This window comes from Corapipo altera, unplaced genomic scaffold, assembly GCF_003945725.1.
Source record: "Corapipo altera isolate COAL_440 unplaced genomic scaffold, ASM394572v1 1b, whole genome shotgun sequence".
Classification (NCBI taxonomy): domain Eukaryota; kingdom Metazoa; phylum Chordata; class Aves; order Passeriformes; family Pipridae; genus Corapipo; species Corapipo altera.
Genome location: NW_020884881.1, coordinates 12,446,412 through 12,466,530, shown reverse-complemented (window position 1 = coordinate 12,466,530; position 20,119 = coordinate 12,446,412). Strand labels below are relative to the sequence as shown.

The 20,119-nt window shown below is 36.9% G+C and overlaps 1 protein-coding gene across 6 annotated transcripts in view; it reads right to left on the bottom strand.

Annotated features, from left to right (window-relative positions):
- CD36 (CD36 molecule) overlaps window positions 1-19,597 on the bottom strand; it is a 31,307-nt gene extending 11,710 nt beyond the window's left edge. The window contains exons 1-6 of one of the 6 annotated variants that reach the window (XM_027639768.1): window positions 15,063-15,196; window positions 14,188-14,300; window positions 10,884-11,120; window positions 3,163-3,323; window positions 1,062-1,206; window positions 75-254 (exon numbers count right to left, since the gene is read on the bottom strand). In XM_027639768.1, coding sequence (XP_027495569.1) covers window positions 75-254; window positions 1,062-1,206; window positions 3,163-3,323; window positions 10,884-11,003 — 606 coding nt within the window. In that variant the 5' untranslated portion in view covers window positions 11,004-11,120; window positions 14,188-14,300; window positions 15,063-15,196. Of the gene's footprint in view, window positions 1-74; window positions 255-1,061; window positions 1,207-3,162; window positions 3,324-10,883; window positions 11,121-14,187; window positions 14,301-15,062; window positions 15,197-19,576 lie in introns of those variants that run through there. The other 5 variants (XM_027639770.1, XM_027639769.1, XM_027639773.1 and 2 more) reach the window with 5 other exon arrangements.
- Between the last annotated feature and the right edge of the window lie 522 nt (window positions 19,598-20,119).

Genomic DNA, 20,119 nt, shown 5'->3' with positions numbered 1-20,119 from the left:
GTCAGAGCAGCTCTCTTAAGTTTTATTCACAGAATGATAACTGAAGGCATTGCCTCCTCATTGGTTTCACTTACCGGGTAGAACACTCCAAGAACTGGGTTTATGGAGATGGGGATACTGTCTAAGAAGGGATCTGTGTATCCCCACAGTATTTCTTTTACTGTTCTGTTCTGCAGCATGGTTGACTTAGAAGATTTAATCCAAGTGTTTAACAATATTTGCATAAAAGTGCCGGGGTACAAGGCAGGTGCAGCCTACAACAGCAACACAATTAATGTTTAGCATCAAATTCTGCATGTGCTTTGCATCAAAAACCACAGAGACCGACTTCAAGAAATCTCTGGCAAAGCCAGTTTCCAGCTCACATGAGTTCACTAGATCATCCCTCATCACAGAATCACAAAACACTTGAGGTTGGCAGGAACCTCTGGAGATCACCTACTTCAATCCCCTGCTCAGGCAGGACCACCAAGATCTAGTTGCCCAGCACCATGGCCAGATGGATTCTGAACATATCCAAGTAAGAATTGCAGAAAAGGTTGGATCAGATGATCTTTGGAGATCTCTACCAACAAGGGCTCTTCTATGGTTCTGTGATTGCTGCTATGATTCTATTTTGTATCTACACCATGTGTCTCTATACTCCGCCTCTCACAGCGATCCTGAGTGCTCACATGCAGACACCACTGTTAGTACAAGACAGTCAGGCAATACAACCTTAAGATTTTATATTTATTTGTTAATACAGTAATACAGCTCTCCTCAGTGTATCTGACACTCATGTCATCTGTGTTTATGGAGAGGGAATTTATCCTGTGACAGTTTCATTATTACTAATGCTAATTCTATTCCGGGAAGCGTTCAAGGCCAGGGTGGATGGAGCTCTGAACACCCTGGTCCAGTGAAAGGTGTCCATGCTCATCCCAGTGGTTTGGAACTGGATGGTCTTTAAGGATCCTTCCAATCTAAACCATTCTATGATTTTATGAACTTCTCCACTATTTCCTTCAGTACCTCAGCATTTGAATCTGGACATTATGTGTTTTTTTTTCTTTACTTACAACAACAGCAAGGTTGAGGCAGGTGATGTTATCATCTTCTGTCCCAACAGACATATTAGGTTCAAAACGAGCAACATTAGGCAACATGTAGGATATCGTGCCATTTTCATCTTCCGTGATATTTTCTTTGGGTAAATATCGCACCCTTAAAATACAAAACACAAACGCAGAATATTTTTAACCTTCGACTTTTGAGAAAACACATAACCATAACTTTTCAAAGGTTTTGAAAAGTTGATGAAAATTTTTGTAAGATGAATGTTGAATATTTTATAACCAGTGAAAAGGTTCTAAACTTTTCATGTAAAAGTTTCATTTTCTGCAAAATATTTTTCTTTTGAAAATATTTCTTTAGTGTCAAATGCAATATTTTTGTTGATACCAAAATGAAAACAAATATTTATTTTTTAATTTTATATCATTAATGTACCTTGTATATTTTTATATTTTGTTTTAAATTAATTATGTTTTGTCACATTTTTTCATAAGCTAATTCATGGTTGCATGTAATTAGAAGGGATGACACAAGCTGGTTGATAAATACTCTTTTTAGTTTTGATCTGATAGGCATGTGTTGCAACAAAACAGATTACAAGTTACACCTATAATACCATTTTGATAACTTTTCATATGCACATAGAGATTTATAAGCACTCTTTCAGCCCCACTGAGATTGTCTCAGACATGCCCTGTCAGCAGATCTCTAAGGTCCAGCTTTAGCTCAACTCTTCCAGTTCCTATCCTCTTGCTGACCTCTCTGTAGGCATGGCAGCCAGCTGGGATCAAATCACCTGACCTATGCTGTGGCTCAAGAAAGCTTATTCCAGCTGAGTCCCAGAAAGGATCTTCAGGACACTCCATCAGATCTTCCAGCCTGAGTGTGGGGGATACAAAAAATACAGCGAACATTTTCCCATGGTACAGATGTAGCCAGTTCAGGTGGGTCTTCTCTGAAGAGCAGCTGGATTTGGCTTCTCAGAACTGGTTTGTGTGAGTGTCATTTTAATTAATGCCCTAATGTGTAGAGCACCTACCTGAAAGTTGAGAGATTTTTCTTTCTACTTAATGTTACTTCTAACTTGAAACAGAAGATCTAGAACAAGATTTCCCAACAAAATCAGGGGGACAGTAGTGCTTTCAAGTTTTTCTACACTATAATAAATTATTAAGTATTTAAATGAAGATTGAGAGAGAGAGAGAGACCCCATGTCACAGTTATTCAGGTAGACCAAATATCCCAGGTGACATGACTGCAGCTCTGAGAAGAGCCATAGTCATAATTTTTTACTTAGTCTTATCTACACTTCTGGCTGAGATTTGTCCCTGAGAAAACAGGGACCATGGTCAGCACCAGAGTAAAACATTTCTGTTTGGTGGGAATTCACTGTCTGCAGTAGTTCTTAACTGGTTGTTTTCCTAATTCCTGTGTAACAATTTCCTCTGTCTCCCCAGGTATTCTATGAACCAAGAGTTCTCTATTTCCAATGAGAAATAAATAGGCTTTTAGACATCAAAGCACCTAGGCTGTATATGCTGCAATGGATAACCATCTTGCAAATATAATATACATCCTCAAAGATATCAAGAAAGAAATATCCTATCATCATAGGAAAGCAATTTCCTACCAAGAGTACCAGTGATAGCTGGATACTGCACTTAATAACTCAGGAAGCATCAAATAGTCCTATGTCAACATCACATTTAAAATGAAACAAATAAGTAAAAGCTTCCTTGACTTTGGGAAGACTACTGCATCTAGGCCCTAGCTAGTACAATCAGAAAGAGGAATGATTTTCCGAGGAAAATTCGAAAAGGAATAGCTATAGATGAAAAAAAGTCATATAGGAGAAAAAAACCCAAACCACATTATTAAAATAACTATGGGTGATAAGATAATCTCTTGGTTTTAGGGTATCTGGTGTATTTTCTTCTATGTATAAAGCTGGTAAAACTGAAAAAGGAATACATGTAAGTGCCTCTGTGTTATTGTGGCTGTGAGCGATAGTTTTTCACAAGAGCAAGCAGCTTCATATCCAATTACATATTTCTATTTGTGTTTTCCTAATGTGAGACTCAATCCAGAGTCTCAATCCTTTCTTACCTGTATGTGTAAGGTCCTCTTTGTTCAAGTTTTGGACGAGCTCCTTCATCTAAAACCTCTGAAGGATTTAGCACATGGAAAATCCAAAATTCTCTGTAAACTGAGCTTCCTGGCACAATCCAATTTTGGTAAGCAGTGGTACCATTTGCAATGACAGCTTCCTGAAAGTACAACAATCAAAGCTAAAAGTATCCACAAAAAAAGCCCCAAGTGACAAGTTGCATTTACTTTATGGATTATTGTAGAAGATTCCCAAGGAAACAGAAAAAAAGCACCATTATCATCAATATGAGGCATACAGTGGAGTTGGCCAGCATCTGAAGGCAGCTTGACATTCCTGCTCAGTGAGAGTGAAAGTGAGTCCCCCTAAAACAAATGACCACAAAGCTGATATAATTGCTGATGTACCCAGTAGCAGAACTTTCCTATTGCTGTGGTGGGGCACTGCCTTAGTTCTCAGACACTTGCTAAAGCCACTGATTATTTATAAAGAGAAAATCTTTGAGTGACTGAATGACACCCAGCAGATTATAGAATTCATAAACTACTTTTCATACATTTGCAAATAGCCCAAAGGAGGAAAAAAGTGTTATCTCTGAGCATTATTCAGGTACTAGATAATTATGCACCCAGAGAAGTCAAATAGTGCTCTTGAAGAACTGCTTTTTTGTCAGAAGACTTTCATCACCAAAACTGAGACTTTATAAAAAATCTCTCTACTTTTGGTAACATGTTGTTAGGAAAGTTTCCTAGGTCTAGGGAATCAGGGTAGAATACAGCTATAAGGACAAGACAGTACATCAGGAACCACATTAGAGGAATCAGTACCTTTAAGTCTGTGGCATTCAGCCATCTGGTAAATGTCAATTCAGTCCTCAGGACTGTACAGTGAGGAGAGTTTGAAAGTATGCTACCTGCATAGTCAGGGGAATGCCTGCTTTGCCTGGTTTGCATCATCTTCTATAGGATTTTCCCAAAGATTTGGGATAATGTAGTTTTTCCCCTTGGTCATAAAAATTCAGAGAAGTTTTTTCAATAAGAAGAAAAATCTAGGCTGCCTGTCTTCAACATAAAACATATATTTTTTTTTATTGGAGTGATTCAATACGAATTAATTTGCACAATTTACGGAGTTCCAGGAATAAAAAGGCTCTAATTTCTCTAGATAGCAAGGAAAGACATTTTAAATCAGAAGTTGCTAGATTTTCTTTCTAGTTTATGCCTCCAAAGTTTGCTTGGCAATCACTAGTGTAAAAGCACTGGGCTTGCTGTCTAAATATCTGCTATAATTTATGGGCAAAAATGGAAGAAAACCTTGCCACAGAAAGTGTGTTACAAACCTGAGGCCTTGCACTCAGACCTGACAGCTAAAATTCTATTCAGCCTTGTTTCGAAAACCTCAGAAGGTCAAAGACTATCACAGCTGTGATCCAGCGTGGGACAGACCATGTCCTTGATGAAGAGGGAAAAGCTTGCATGATTCAGAAATCACGCTTGCATGGTTCAGAAATCACCCTTGCAGTTTTCACAGAGAATTGCTCAAAGCATCTGGGAGAAACAGGCTGATATAAAGGCTCAAATCTGTCTGCCTGTGATCTGTACTCAGCAGGATCCTGAGATGGGGACAGAGGTGGGATTTGACCTCCCACCTCTGTGTAACTGGGGTAGGGAGATGGTTAAGGATTCTTTGCAGCTATATGGTCAAGAGGACAAACTGATCTCTCTAGAAGACAACATTCAGGAACATAGGTGGATAAATTTTCAACCTTGTGACAATAGATCTATTCAATAGATCTTAAGGTGGTGTTACTTGCTTTATAAAAGTTTTCTTCTCCATCCATTCCCCTTCCCCTTATAACCCTTTGCTGGGGTTAGAGCAGCTCAGAAATATGTGCTAACTCAGCCATTGCACTCTGCCAGGTCACAATGATTTACTGTGGATTTGCAGCCCACCACTCACTCTGTACTAATGCACTGTGAACACTCTTGGGGGATGCTCCAAGACTACAGCTGATCCAACCTACAGTACTGTAGCCAAAGAGGCAAGTGGCTCCTGCAGTACCTGATCTATGTGCCTCCCTCTTCCTTTATGCCAGCTCTCATTCCTCAGGGATTTCTCCCTATTGGACAGGAGGAAGATGATTTCCCTTTTTTTTCTTCATTCTGTATTACCTTTCTACCAGTTAGCTATTTGGCTCAGGGGTCTGTGTAGGGGGAACCAGGGTTAAAACAAGGGAAGCAGAAAGACAAAAGAGGGAGGGGGAGGAAGGGAGCAAAACCATTATTTTCAGTGGCATTCAGCCATTATTGTTAATAACATTTCTCCCACAAAGGAGCTGGGTTTGATTCTCTGTCACAAACTTTGAGAGTGCCAATGGTGAGTTAAGGTGGAAGACAATCTAGAGCTCTGTCCTTATTCATGTCTTCATTTAATAAAACTAATATCCTCACACCAGCAAGTCCTTGCTTTTCACTGTTTGATCACAGGTGATCCATCCCTAGATATTACCTCTCTATGGCTGGTCATTTGTATATTTCTCTATTAATACTGCTATGCTATCTTACATGGAGTAATTTTGGAAAGTGATTTGCAACTGATAATACAAAACACTTCTCAACTCCCTATTCAATCTACATCAGTTCTAATATCTTACATAATAGTTAATTACTGTTAGCAAAAGTAGCTATACAATATCTAATTTCTACACAGCCAAGTTCATATCGTGACCTATCTGGGCAACATTGAGTGAAACCAGTGGGAATTTTAACACCTTTTTGTTTCTGATATAATTTTCTCCCCACTTGATGTGGGTCAACTAGCAACATATAAATTCAAAGGAATGCTGAGCAGCCAGCAATAGAAGCTTGTTGTACTTTGAACTTACACTAAACTCAGCCATCAGGATTTCTGACAAAGAAATACAAAATTTAAGGCAAGGTTTCTGTCTTGATGAAGGATCTGGCCAGATGGACAAAAGATGCCATTTTTCTGAAAACTGAGAGATGCCACAAATACTTTTGGTTGTAACAAAATTGTTATTAGTTTATGTGTTGTATGTGTCAGTCTGCCTATTTAAACTGGAGGAAAAAAACAATACAATTGTGTAAACCCTAACAAATTAAGCTCCAGAAAACCATTTTGCAGCTGGAAGTAGGAATACATTTATTACTTCTTAAGTGATGATTATTAGCTTATTATTAGCCTTTCTATTCAGGCTTTGTTGGATCAAAACTTTTAGTCCTTTTTCAGTCCTTGAAAGTAAAAAATTAAGGGAGGCAATCAAGTTTATAATTGATAATGCAGGAATATGTGTGGTTAGATCACTTATGTTCCGCTGAGAGCTAGAACTTGCTTCACTAGTTTGCATAAAGAACTGGCATATGAATTTCATGAACGCAGTTTTAAATTAGAAGTGTTTCCAATGCCTCTGATAGCTGATAAGATATAATCTGGCCAATCATAGATAAAAGATATATGTAGACAGACAGGTGACTAAACATAATAATAGCTAAAATAGATAGCCTTATTTCTAAAAATAACTGAGACTAACCCAAGGCAGCACTGAGGCATTGTGGCAAATCATACACCATTCTGTATTATCAATTCACCAGGAATTCAATGTATTAAGTATTATTATGTAACTTCTGTGAAACTCCTGAGCTCACGCACTCAGAAGGCAGAAGATCTTAGAGAAGTGGTGATAGAGACTTTTCTGGTAAATGAATCTTTTACCAGTAGCTTTGAGTGGTTAAACCTAGCTGGAAACAAAAGTTGATAAGCTGAAAAAAAAAAATATAACTGAAGTGATGGGAACTTTTCCTAAATAGATAATATTGTTTTAAGGAAGGAAAGGCAAAAAGTAGTAACTAAGCCATGTCAAAATATCTTCATTCAACAGTATCAGATAATTTGCTGTTTTGAATTCACTTCTTTTTCTTTGTATTTTTTTTTTTAATTTTAGACACGATAATATCCAGTAACGATGACAACAGACATGCTAATGTGCAACTGAAATGTGTGGAGTCAGTTAAAAAGGTACATTTTGACAATCTCAAACAAAATATTTTTCATAAAGAACTCTGAAACTTTCCTACTTCACTGTAACTGTACCAAGGCCAGTTTTCTAAGACCTTCATGAAAAGGTCCCTCCCCTCTGGATAGATTCAGTGTTTGGGGAAACTAGGACTTTTGCCCTTTGGTCCTGAAATCAAAGACACCTTTTAAGGGGGAAGTCTCCTATCCATGAATAGTATCAGGGCTGAAATAGCTTACTACTAATCTCCTGCAGTGGATCCCTGCCAAGATGCTGCTGCTGCTGGTGTCATTTTGAGTGCGCTCTTCAAGTAACAGTTTCTTTAAAGAGCCTTGAAAAAGACTCACAAAATATATGTAATGTTGATTTAAAAAAACCCAAAACAACCCGTCCCCTGCTGGAGGTAGGAGTTGAAACAACTTATCCAAAAAAGGTCTGGAGCTAGAGAACACCACCATGTGTTCTGTGTTGAAGCACGGATGCCCAATAATAAACTGGAACACAACAAGAGGTGACATTTAGGTGTTCCATGTTACATGGACTTTGCTTGGGTTGTCTGCTTATGGACTGTTCGTGAGTGGCGCACAACACCTGCCTGCAAGGAGATAAGAACCTATAGCCTCAAAGTCTCTGTACAAATTCTAATGGCACCTGAGGTTACTCCTACACCCAGATGCTTTCTCTTTGCTTCAACAACAGTATGCAGCCTTCCAGCAAAAGATATTCTGCAGTGTTTACTCAGGCTAATCTCACAATGACTGCAATAAAGGAGAAATGAGGCCGGTAGGATTTGATGAAGTGTAAAGATGTGTGCTCAAGAGAAGCACGCTTAGGCTTCCACTGCTAGCAGAAAAGAACAGAACTATTGATTGCATTGATTTTTGAAATTAAAGTTCTCCCTATTTATTGGGAGATGCTAAGAGGTTTAGCTGAACTTGCTTGAGAATAAACTGATGGTCATGTTATTTCACCAAATCTTGATAAGAAGCTAATTTATGAGAATTTGACTTGTTATAGTATGAAGTGTCCTAAAACTGTTCAATATTTGTTTTTCTAATCCAGCAATAACATTTGATAGCAACATTTCCCCTAGAAATATAGATTTGGTCTTAACTACATTGGTGTTAACTTGTGTAAGGAACTGAGATGTACACTGAGGTAGGATAGGCAGAGGAAAAACTAGGGGCCTTTTTTCAAGCTTTGACTGTGCAGAATTTAAGACAAGATTTTGAATTTAATGGTTGTATCTGAAACAGTTTTTCCCTTTCATTAAAAATATGGCATTTTGAGTTTTTATTTCATCCAGCGAGTGAGTACCTAAGTTTAAATTTTGCGTCATATGAGTCCAAATGGAAATATCATAGAATTATAGAATCAATACGGATGGGAAAGACCTCCAAGATCATCAAGTCCAACCTTTGACCAAATGCTCACTAAACCATATCTTGAAGTGTGACATCTACTAATTTTTTTAGTACTTCCAGGGCTGGTTATGACACCACTTCCCTAGGCAGTCTTTTCCATATAAATGCTTACAGGCCATATCTGAGAGAATAACTCACTCCTTGGGTTTTTCCTGTCCTAGAGTCACTATTCTTCAAAAATTCAAAAAAAATTTGTCTTTGAAACTGAGCTGTTTCTACCAAAGATTTTATGTAAAAATTACATTTCCAAAAGTGAAATATTCCAGAAAAAATGTATTTTCAGTACACCGTGATCAGTAAACTGTTTGATTTGCAGTCAGCTCTGTATTTATCCTAAATATAACTGCAGTGAATGACAAATTTGCTTTTATTAATAAACCTTTCATCAACATAATTAAATCATAATTAGTTATATTCAAGTCCCTTTTGAGCATCAGCTGAAATGATCACATATGTCAGCTGTTGTACGTTGGCACACCTTGGCTGAAAAGGAGTTGTCTTAAGAGTCTTTTGGTCTCACTGAACAGTCAGCACACTTAGTAGAAAGACAATAGTCTAGTATGACTTGTGCTTAGAAAAAAATTACTCATTTACATAAATAAATAAAGCCTCTACAAATTTACTCTTTTATGTTTTGTATGATTACAGATACAAATTTTCCTTTTTATACACATCAAACAAGCTGCCTTGAAATAGGTACGAGCATCTAAAACATGATCACAATGCAGAAAATTATAAAGAGGTGCAGGGAAAAATTACTCCCTCTAATGCTTTACCACTAAGCACTCATGCAGGTATAATTAAATAGGTAGACATTTGCAAACCATGCTGTATAACTGGTTCATTATTGTAAGTAAACAGATGAACACATAATACTCCTAATATTTGTAATTTGCTTTCAAAATACTTGATGGCATAAGACAACACTGGATTAACTCAAAGTAAATATTTAATGTAAGGAGATACACATTTTCAAAATGATGTGTTTTCTAGAAAACATCTCGCTTCCTCAATACAGCAATCAAAATTATTTGCAAATATAGAGTATGATTTTTTTTTTAAATGTTGCAAGGTGGTTGAGACATTCTCTAGTGATTTTTTTTTTATTCTTTATACACTTGAAAAATTCTTGAAAAATACAACAGTTGGAAAATTCCTCTACAGTTGGGCTTTCACTGAGTTGGCTGACAAAATAAAGATGTTATATAGAAGCATCTATTTTTCATTTTTTAAAAAGTGATTCTATAATCTAGGCGGGGACTCAACAGACAGTTCCACATTTCCTGATAGTTCATATATCTACCTCCTCAATTGACTCAACAGCTGTTGAGCTAAGGGTAGTCTTCCAGAAAAGCCTTTGAATAAGTGTCTCCACAGTCTTCAGCACCACAGCAGACCACTGGTAGGACTAAGCAATAGCCACAGACCTTAAGATTTCTAGATATTTAACTGTTGGAGAACCCACCTTTGCTGCAGTGACCCCAAGGAGACTTTTTGTCTCCATAATGGACATGCCAGGGCTTCCATGGTCTTTTGCTCCAGATTACTCCATGATTTAGACCCTCAGTTATATAGCCTTTTCACCAAAGGTCTAACAAATTATTTTTCATTTTCCTTTAAAGATAAAACTAGACTTGAGATATAAAATTATCTAAAAAGCAGAAAAAAAATTCTGTCTGCCTGGTCTACAACGTTCTACTTTAATTGTTCTCCACACTTAAGCCAGGGAGAGGTATTTGATCAGATCCTACAATCTTGTGGAGCGCATTGACTTGGATCATATAATCACAGAATGTAGCTGAATACATGAAGTGTAGGATTGGATTCTGCAGCAGAATACTGTTTAGATTATTTGCAGTACATAAATATAAGTGCATGAAATGAGTACCAAAATAAGCAAAAAAGCCCCAGTAAAATACATAAAGAAAAAGATAAAGAAACTAGAAGCAATCATAAATATAACAAACATAAACCCCACTTACTTTTAAATTACATAATGAAAACACATCTTGAAAAAATATTTTTACTTCTAATATGAAGCATAAAAGAGAGCAAGCAAGTAAACATGGCCATATAGTTAATATATTTTTAAAAAAATAGTGCTGTAGCCTGTATTTCCACAGAAGTTTGGATCCCATCTATTACAAAAACTAGGTTTAATAAAGAAAAAGAAAAAGGAAACAAAGCAAAAATAGAATACAAGATTTAAAAATAATGACTATTCAATAATGGACCCAAAATAACAAAATCAAAAAAACCGTACCTTTTCTATTGCTTTGCCTATGAGGTTATCTCCAACTGGTATTAGGACTCCCCCAAAGATAGCCAGCACAGCACCGACAATGGCCCCAGTGAGGAGCCCACAGTTTCTGTTACAGCCCATTCCTCTCCTTTGTCAGAGTGCAGGTAGACAATGTACAAGTATCCTTGCTGTAAGGCTTGATGCTTTTTCCTCACTTCTTGGTCCCAACAGTCTCACTGATCTTCAGCAGAGAAGCTGCTAATGTAAGCAAAAAGTGAACCAAAATCAAATTCCAAAGCTCAAAGTACAAAGTACATGACATGAAGAAGATAGGAAGATAACAAGTCTACAACAGCCAGTCAGTGGCCAGCCACTGGTAAAAAAAAACCAAAACAAACAAACAACAAGTTGCAGGTAGTTTTGGAAAGCTGATCGCTTATTATGTATGATTATCTTTCTTCATTCTGGTTCTCTAAACAGATTAATAAGTTCTTTCATTAGCCTTTTTGTTTTTGTTTGTTTTCGTCTCTGCTGCACTAGGGCAATCTGATATAGTTATTATTCAGCTGACACCCTTCCTGATGTAGACATCTCTGAAATCTCTCTCTGCCAAACAAGGAGGCCATGGATAGTTCTCTGATCTCAGCCTGCCATGCCTATGGCTCCCACTTCAGGCAAAACCAGGAGTTACACCACTCACTGGTGTGAGCTACTCAGGCTGTTTCTGTGTTATGCCAGTGAGATAGTCCCCAAGTCCATCAACACCTCGGTGGGAATGGCAGTCCCTAGAGAGAGACAATTGTGAGAAGCCTCTTTCCAGATGTCCATCAGTCCACAGTCCTCTACTGAAGGGATAAAACTTTGTTTCAGCAACTTCATGACAAAGGCACAACTGGATTTTTCCTTGAGCTGCATTCCTACCACCAAATTTCATCAATCCCAACTGCCTTACAGAGCAGCAGAGATTTTAAAGCGAGTTTAGAGCTTGATCTTTGAAAGATGTAATACCTTAAATTTCAAGATTATTCAGTCTCAAAAGAAAAACATCTGCAATTACTTGGAAAACAAGAGTCGTTGGTAATATGTGTTAACATACCTTAAGACCTAGCCCCTAGTGAAAGGAGTCGCAAAGAAAATCAGAATGGCACCAGTGTTGAAAGATATGGTAAAACATAAGCTCATAGTGATATTTTTTCTGACTTGTTATTGTTTATGAATAATTTAGACAAAGAAGTGCCTAATTTAAAATTTATTCTTGGTCAGGAATTAATCACATTCAGAGAATTTGCAAGTCTGTTATTTGTTTTAGACCACCAGTTAACAGAAAATCTGCTCTTTTCTATTTTAGATGCCACTATGTCCTTTTTATTCTTATCAATTTCTGTTTGTTAATATGTTGTTATCATCTCTAAATAAATTTCAATGGAGGTATTAGTTGCAGATTTAATTTTGCATTCAAGAGCAAACTCAGAGAGAAAAGGAAAACAGAAAGATGAAGTGGAAGAACAATGAAAGAACTGGTTTGCTCATGATACCTAAAGGACTAAAAGGATTTCATTAATTTCTACATAGTAAAGCAGCTATAGGAATAGTGTGTGTTGCATTTTCATAATCAGTTATGAGGTCCTTTTATTAAAGAAAGGACATACAGCATGCCCTAACAGATAAGTTAGCATGCTCATCAGGCCAGTGATGTGTCCTCCCTTGTCATCCCAAACTCACAATGTATCACATCTGATACATCTGATACTCCTTTTAGATGCGTTGGAAACCCACCTTTTGTGGGCTCTTGCACCATCAGCAGTTTATGGCTCTCTTGCCTTTAACAATGTCTATTTCTGTACATTTGAGCTCATTTGGTATGTTAATAACTTCTCCTTGGGTACTTGCAAGCAGAATGACCAAAAGACTGCTTGCAACCTCAGAAAAATGTCCTTACTATAAAAGTCATCCGGTCTGTCCACCTGCCACCAGGTCATTCCACATGGTTCCCACTTCAAAGCTTAAACCTTTGATTGTTTGGCCTGCCATACAAGGGAGCTAAAAGAAGCTACATTTGTCTTAAGTTTTTGACACTCGCTAGGGACTGAGAAGAGTCACTTTACATCAGTAAAACTGGCTTTTCTACTGGAGGTGGTATACCTTATTTGAACTGCAGGTTTACTACCAGCTCTGTTACTCTGTGCTTGTTTAGCAATAGAAACTCATCACAGGGGTAACATTAAAAAAAAAATCAGTTTTCTCAGACTTTTCATGCATTTTGTTGCACTTTTCACAAAGATAACTGAAAATTGACTTAACTGAATTATAAAACTGTCAAGTCATTAAAGACTCTGATATAATGGATGGATGCATAAGGTGTTTAATGGCAAATTTCGAAGCAAACTTCAGCTAGAAATTCATTAGACCTGAAGAACTTATGAGTGAAAGTCATTAGGACCAAATCTCATATCTTTGTAGGTAGGTTCAGATCAGGAGTTTTAGTTTGGCAAAGACAGGACTGTGATATGGTTGTGCAACTCATTGGATAGTTGGTGTGGGGATTTGAAAACCTGACTGTGGTTACACATTGTAGCAATTCCAAGGAAAAGCAAAAAATTCTCAATTGAACACATTCTGAAAAGTACATATTTCCAGTTGATTTTTCCCATAATACTATCTATTCAGCAGATCTTTTTTAAAGTGTGGAAATACATGTTTTAAAATTTAAAATGGAAATTAGCTCTTTTTCGTAAGTGTTTAAAGAGGTCTTTTAGATATCATCAGGCTTTTTTTCTTGACTTAACTTCCAGCTTTTCAAATTCAACAGAAATACACTTTCCACCAAGAAACATTTCCATCTAAGTTTCTGCAAGCTTTTCCAATGTTTTTATTTTGTTTTAGGCAGACTAGGCATCCCTCATGAGCACTAGCAATAAACAGCTAGCAAGCAACTGACTGCTAACAACTTATGTCTATTCCAAGTTCTGCAAATTGTAAAATATTCACCCTTCTCCCACCAAACACAATGTAATAGCAGTCTAGACATCCCAATTTATGCAATTCAAATTATCCATTACACAACTGCAGTGAAGAGACTCACACCATAACACTCAATTGCACAGAGAAGTCAACAAACTATTCTCATCTATCAGAATTGAATGCAAAATATAAAGATTAAGGTAGAAATTTCCCATGAGAATGTACTTTCTGGGGATTCATATTCAAGTGACTATTATGTACCCTAAGCAGAATAGAAAATACCATAACTAAATTAGATATGGTCTATGAGACTATAGTATCATTTAAAGTTAGATTTGACTACAGGATTAATAAGAATATTTACCCCATTCTAGAGTGCTGGATATGTACTTTTCAGTATTGTTTCAAACATCCTTCACAAAATATTGACAATGAAAATGGTCCATTCAAATCTCTGAAAAGACAATTTATAAGCAACTGTATAGGAGGAAAGATGCAAAATGTTATTAAATTCTTTTTTCTCAACTTCGACTTCTGTACATTTCAGTTTAAAACAAGTCCTTATAAAACCCAAATAATTTCAGCTATATTTTCTCCAACTCTAACAGTAATTTTTAAACACTGTTTGACACGACATTACTTCAATTCTGAAACAGCATCATCTTTATTGCTCCAAATGAGAGCAATTATGTGGTGAAAAAGCAGTGAAAATTGAAATGTGTTTTGAAAATTCCTATTAAGAGTTGCAACACAATATCATACTCTAATTCCATTTTCTTCAAGGTCAGATGGAGGACTTAAAAATCCTGAAATTCTTCAGAGATGCATTTGCAGAAAAGACATTATTTCTGCTATTTTTTAATATTTGATGCACTTAGAAATTATAGTTTCAAGCTTTTTAATTGCAATAGAAAATGCTAGAAATCTCACTTTAAAAATCTGCATTTCTTATAAATTCACATGACTTCAGAACAGTAGTTTGAAGAATATTAAATATCAAAAGATAGAATGCAATTGGGAAAGCCAGCAATACTGAACATAACATACCATTGTTATCATAACACCAAAGCATTTTACTAATACATGTACAATTTCACTCTTGCTTGCAAACAGCTTTGCAAAATCTTTTTTTTTTTTTTGCATTACAAATAAACATTTTCAAGAGCTTTCCACCAGCTGACCTGTGAAGTATTTCTGAGGAAAACCTTCTGATTTTAAATGTTGTATCATATGACTCACCTTGAATAAGGGCAACTGATTTTTCAGCTGAACAAACGAGTACTTAACACATGACTTGCATCAAGTTACCAGCAGACAAGCAGCTAAATCTTCCCACCAAGCACATAGGCTCTGAACTCTGAGGGAGTGTTTATATATTCCAAGAGACGTCAGTTCCCTCTTTATCTTTTTGCCAGAAGAAAAAGTTAAGTTGTACTCGTGCTGGGGGAGGGGGTTATTTTTACAGTCTGACTAAAAGCCACTACCTACATCGCGTGGTAATATACTTAGCAACTGCAGTCTTTATCAAATTTTGATCCAAGTGAGTCAAAGGTCAAGGAGACAAAAGGGTAACTTACTTATTTGGTTCCTAGTCACTTCTTTAATATACATTTGCTTTAAAACTGCTCACATTAGTAGGTTATGACCAACCAGTTCCTGATAGATTCTTTAAGATACAGAATATTTTCAAATATTCTTTTCTATCTAGCATGGTCTGCTATATAAGTATAAATAAAGCCTTACTACTGCAGTCATTCCCTGTTAAAATACAGACTAAATATCTTTTCAGTTTAATCATCATGATAGTATATTTGAAAGTAATAAGAATCAAGAAATGTTAGAATATTTTTCAGAGGATTTTTTTTCAGATACTGGATTATGACATTTCCTCACAAAGTGCTAAGGCCCTTCCTCTTTTACTGCAAGTTCCAACTCATCATACTCTGTGATATTCTGCAATATTCTGTGATAACATCATGCCAGAAACTTCTTTTTCTGAACATATCTAAAAATTATTTATTTTTACATTGCTATCTCTGTGAACCAGCCATCATAGTGCCTACTAATAATGAAGTTTGCCAAGCTTTTGCACAAGTATTTTCTAAATATGTCCTCATCTCAGGTGAATTAAATGAATGCATTGTTTTAAAAGATTCTTCTGGCAGCAGCAAGAGGAAGTGATCTTTACTTGGCCTAATTATAAGAGAGAAAATATTCCTAAAAATAGATTATTAGGTCCAGACTTTCAGAGTACAGCACTGAATAGTTTGTGATTCCCATGTTTAGTGTTTGCTGTTTTGTTTTTTCACATTACCCTATTAGGAAGTTAAGCTTCTGTGGAAGAATATGCTGTTTTCTAATCTACTTCTGCTCAGTAAATCTAAAGTGGATGAAGATTAATGAATTTGAGGTTTTATCTCCTAGTAGTGAAGGCAAGACTGAAAGTGAGCCTGGCCTTTTGAAGGAAACCTATTATAGGGGAGTCTGTGTACAAGGCTGGCTGCCAGGGAACTTCAGTGACCCTGGCTAACTCCAGTTTCACATCCTTGAAAAGTGCAGTACATCTGTTTTCCTCTATTTTGTAATTAAAGAGTGGAATTTAAGCACTGAAAGAAGCAGCCCTCCACGCTATGTGTCCCATACACTACTTTTATCAATATTGTCATTAATTGTTTCTGTTGGACATGTCTTCATGTGATGCTCCCTTGAGGATACTCTTGTTTGGGATCCCCCAGATTTCCTCCCAGGCTGAACTGCCTCTTTCACTGCTGCCCATGAAGGTGGTCCCTGCCATGCTCATTTTCTGCAGTGTTATGGGAGTCACTGTGCACCATTCATGATGAAAATATCTACTATTGTTTTTTGTTGGAATCCTAAAGGCACTAATGCTGATGTAATGAAGTTCAGTTTTCAACATACACATGCTGAGTTGTATCACCCAATTTTGTGACTTACAATAACCTATTATCATCCCATATAAGCAAAATCTCTCCTAGCAGCAGTGCTCACCCAGGAAATGAGGACTACTTGGTTCAACTGCAGAAACCAGCTATAAGGACTGGAAACTCAGAGAGAAGCTGTGAACTTCTGGATGTCAGTCATTTCTGTTTCTTAAAAACAAACCAAAACAAACCATAAGTGCCTAATGGTCCTGTGTTCTTTGGCTTCACATCAGAGTTCAGAGGTTATAGAGGAGAAAGTAGAGACACACAACAACAGAGCAAAGACACAAAAACCAAAAAATTATGTACTTCATCGGAGTTCCCAGTGGTGAAACAACAAAGAAGCTGCCCCACCAGGAAAAACTGTCAAGAAGGAGAAATAGGGTAAATGACACTCACATACTTGATGAAGACACAGAAAACTGCAAGAAGCATAAAAAGAGAAATGCAGTTGTTAACTCCAAATGAAGTCCCCCTACATTTCCTGGAGTAAACATGCTGCTGACAAGAAAATGCTGAAGAGGTGTTATTTATGCCTTTAATAGGTATCTCATAGCTGGGTCTTTTGGAAAGCACTTAAGCACTTTATTTGGGATTCTTTCCTACATGCCCTGAGGTCTTAAACAGTCTATGCTTCCCTTTTCCTTTTTTTTTTTTTTTTTACATTAAGATCCATTCCATCAGGGTATGACATACCTTTACAGTACATATAATTTGAATTTTTAGGAGATTTACATAAACATTCCCACATCCCTGTGGGAGTTCTTTGATATACAGCACAGCACAGAATTTTATATTCCTGTGATTCCATTGTCATGACACAGAGTTTTTCTTCAGCTGCCTATCATGAAACTTATAAAAGCCAATCTTAACATTAATTCCTTTTCAGATGTGGAAATATTACCATATGTTAGATGAGGTTAGGAAGCAAACTAGAACGCTCTGGGAAACTCCTGTCTGTGCTTTTGCACCCTAACAACTTTTTAAGGACATTAACTGTTAAAAAAAACCCAACAAAATCCACTTTCTAGTTCTTAGGTAAAGTGCCAAGCCAAAGATGAAGTTAATATTCTCAGCATTCAAAACATGATTTTCTAGGAACTTTTGGGTACTCTCCCTATTTTGAAATAAAGATGTGAGGAATTATGTTTCTGCCCTTTCTATGGTAAGTAAAAGCACAAATTTATTGTTTATCCAGGTTATTTTATTAGCATCATCTTATGTGGCTTTTACACTCTCTACTGAAAATCCTGTTGCTACCACTTAGTGGCCCTCTGGCTTCTTCGTGGGAAGTGAAGAAGTCCCACAGGAAGTGTTGTACCTTGCTCAGTAGTGAAAGACTTAAATCATTCAAAAAACCCACAAAACCCAAACGAAACCAAAAACAAACAAAAAAACCCCCTGGTTGCTCCTGTCCCCAAATAAGCTCTCATATTCGCCCATGTGCACTTAGTTCTACTGAGGAGAAGAATAATCAAGATGAACAGTCTAGGGAAGAAAATGTGCAATATGCCACCAGCTGCATAAGACTTGATCCTCTGTGTGTACTGGAGATACTAGAAGGTGTTGTTTTATACAGAGTGAATTTTGTATCCATGAAAGTTAATTTGATTTCCTAAGGAAATTAAAACCTTCATCTCATAATACATGAGAAGTAGCACCTGAGCTATCCATCCAAACCACATGTGAATTCACTTCTTTTGAACGAGAACCTCCCCTAGAGTGAACACGGGCTATCTTCAGGTATTACCTATAAGGAACGTGAATATATAACACACAAATTATAAAATAATGATACAGAACTAATATTTTTCTTCCTTGTGTTTACTCTTTTTGTCTCATAGTGACTGCTACTTTGTACCACCTCATTTTCCAAAAGGCACAGGATAGAACAGAGTTCTGTAGGTCAGGAATAGTCACCTCACATAAAAAGGAAGGAAGTAAAAAGATATTTCAGTTGTTTCAGTTTTGCTTTTAATATCTTATCTCTAAGGACCTAAAATAAAAGAAAGGCATAGTTTCATATTAATAATTCTTTTTTTGTGTAAAGTTAATTGCAAATATTTGTTGCAAATAAACTTATCCAGCTAAAAGCAGACAGCTGGCCTAAGGAAGAGGAATTAATTCCTCTTAGGAATTAGGAATTCCTCTCAATGGAGAGGAATGAACACATTTCATCCCATGTGATTTAAATGCTTATCTTAGGCAAGAATATATGGAATCGTAGAATCATCAAGGTTGTAAAAGACCTCCAAGATCATCAAGTCCAACCTTTGACTAAGTACCACTATGCCCACTAAACCATATCACAAAGTGCCATATCTAGTCAGTTTTTGAACACTTCCAGGGTGTGCATAACCTTTAGATCTACAGATGTCTCTCCTTTAACTGCAGAGAATCTAAACAGCTGACTTAAATTAGACCTCTAATGATTAGAAGGTCAACGTTCGAACAATTCCACTCAAACTCTCCAAACAGGTCTTTCAGTTCCACTCCACATCAGTGCATCATGCTGACAGTAGTACCAGGGCAGCCATACAAGGTTCTGTTAAATGCATACATCTTGTGAAGCAAGAAGAAAATGTACGAAGAAAACTTCAAAATATTAACCACCTGACATTAATGGAAAGTTTGGCCAAAGATTGCAGACATGGTGTAGCATTTCTTTTCCGAGCTCACGTCACAGACTTTTACTGCAGGTGTGTTGGCCTTCAAGGCTTGCCAATGCATGCCCTGAAGCATATTCCAACCACTCATATCAAACAGTTTTCAATCCCCTGAAAAAAGATGCTCCCAAACATGCATTAATACCTGATTTCTCCTCACAAGAGCTTGGAAGACTCATTCCAAACTGGTGTGTAGCTCCATCATTACCCACTAAAGACTCCCAGCTGTAGCTTTCCCAACTCTGTGAAGAGTTAGGACCTAAGGTGCTGTCCCTTGTGATTCTCAGTGTTCCTGACGATATGGAAAACGTCCTAAAATACCAACAGCTCAAGCCAACTTGGCAGCAGTACAGTGGAAACAGTGTGATATATTTGGCTCCTGTCACCGATGAGTTCCTCTGTCAAACTGTAACTAGGTTCTTTAAGGGGAAAATGGGTGATGGAAGACCCAGCAGTTGCTTCACTTTTTTTCCCCTGGAAATATTAATTCTCAGCTCTTCTTCACTGATTGTGGATTCATGTGAGAGTCACTCAGGGCATAGATAGGGAGGAACTTAGTACAAAAGAATTGAATACAGAAACTGTGATATAATAATATACGCTTCTTGTGAGTCTGAAACAGCAAGGAGATATAAAAATCTGTTATTTAAATGGCTGGATCAGTCTATTAATGCTAGAGACCCTTCTC